Consider the following 463-nt stretch of genomic DNA (forward strand, 5'->3'; position numbering starts at 1 on the left):
GTGCGGGGAGTGGACCACCTCAGGGACGGGAGCAGCGGTACGTGGGCGGGTGGCCTGGCGCCCGGGGCGTTCCCACGGAGCGGGGTTGCCGCTTTCCCACGGCAGCTCGGCGGGGCTTTCGGCGCCAAGAAGTCACCGTGACGGGACGCGTGAGCGCGCACGCGGGTTTGAGAGGGGGAGTGAGCGGGCCAGCCGCCGCAGGGCCAGCAGGGGTCCCCCGTCCCTGTGGCCATGTGGCCCTGCAGGGCACGACCACAGCCCTGCACGTGTCAGGACTGGGGGTGAGAGCGGCCGTTTCTCATGAACGGCTTCTGTCATTTTTGTTTCTACGCTCCGGATTTAAAGGACTTTGGTCCGCAGAAGCAGGTTGGCTCTCTGTCTCAGAGAGTGACGTGAGCCCCGCTTCAGGGCCCCTCCGTCCAGGGTTGCTCTTAGTGGGTCCCCAGTAGAGCCACTTGATTGG

At 66.5% G+C, this 463-nt stretch overlaps 1 protein-coding gene across 1 annotated transcript in view; it reads left to right on the forward strand.

Annotated features, from left to right (window-relative positions):
• LOC111734785 overlaps positions 1–457 on the forward strand; it is a 1,455-nt gene extending 998 nt beyond the window's left edge. The window contains exon 3 of the mRNA XM_023526771.1: positions 65–457. Within this exon, the coding sequence (XP_023382539.1) occupies positions 65–449 (385 nt within the window). The 3' untranslated portion in view covers positions 450–457. The remainder of the gene's footprint in view (positions 1–64) is intronic.
• Positions 458–463: the final 6 nt, after the last annotated feature.

This window comes from Pteropus vampyrus, unplaced genomic scaffold (genome assembly GCF_000151845.1).
Source record: "Pteropus vampyrus isolate Shadow unplaced genomic scaffold, Pvam_2.0 Scaffold6062, whole genome shotgun sequence".
Classification (NCBI taxonomy): domain Eukaryota; kingdom Metazoa; phylum Chordata; class Mammalia; order Chiroptera; family Pteropodidae; genus Pteropus; species Pteropus vampyrus.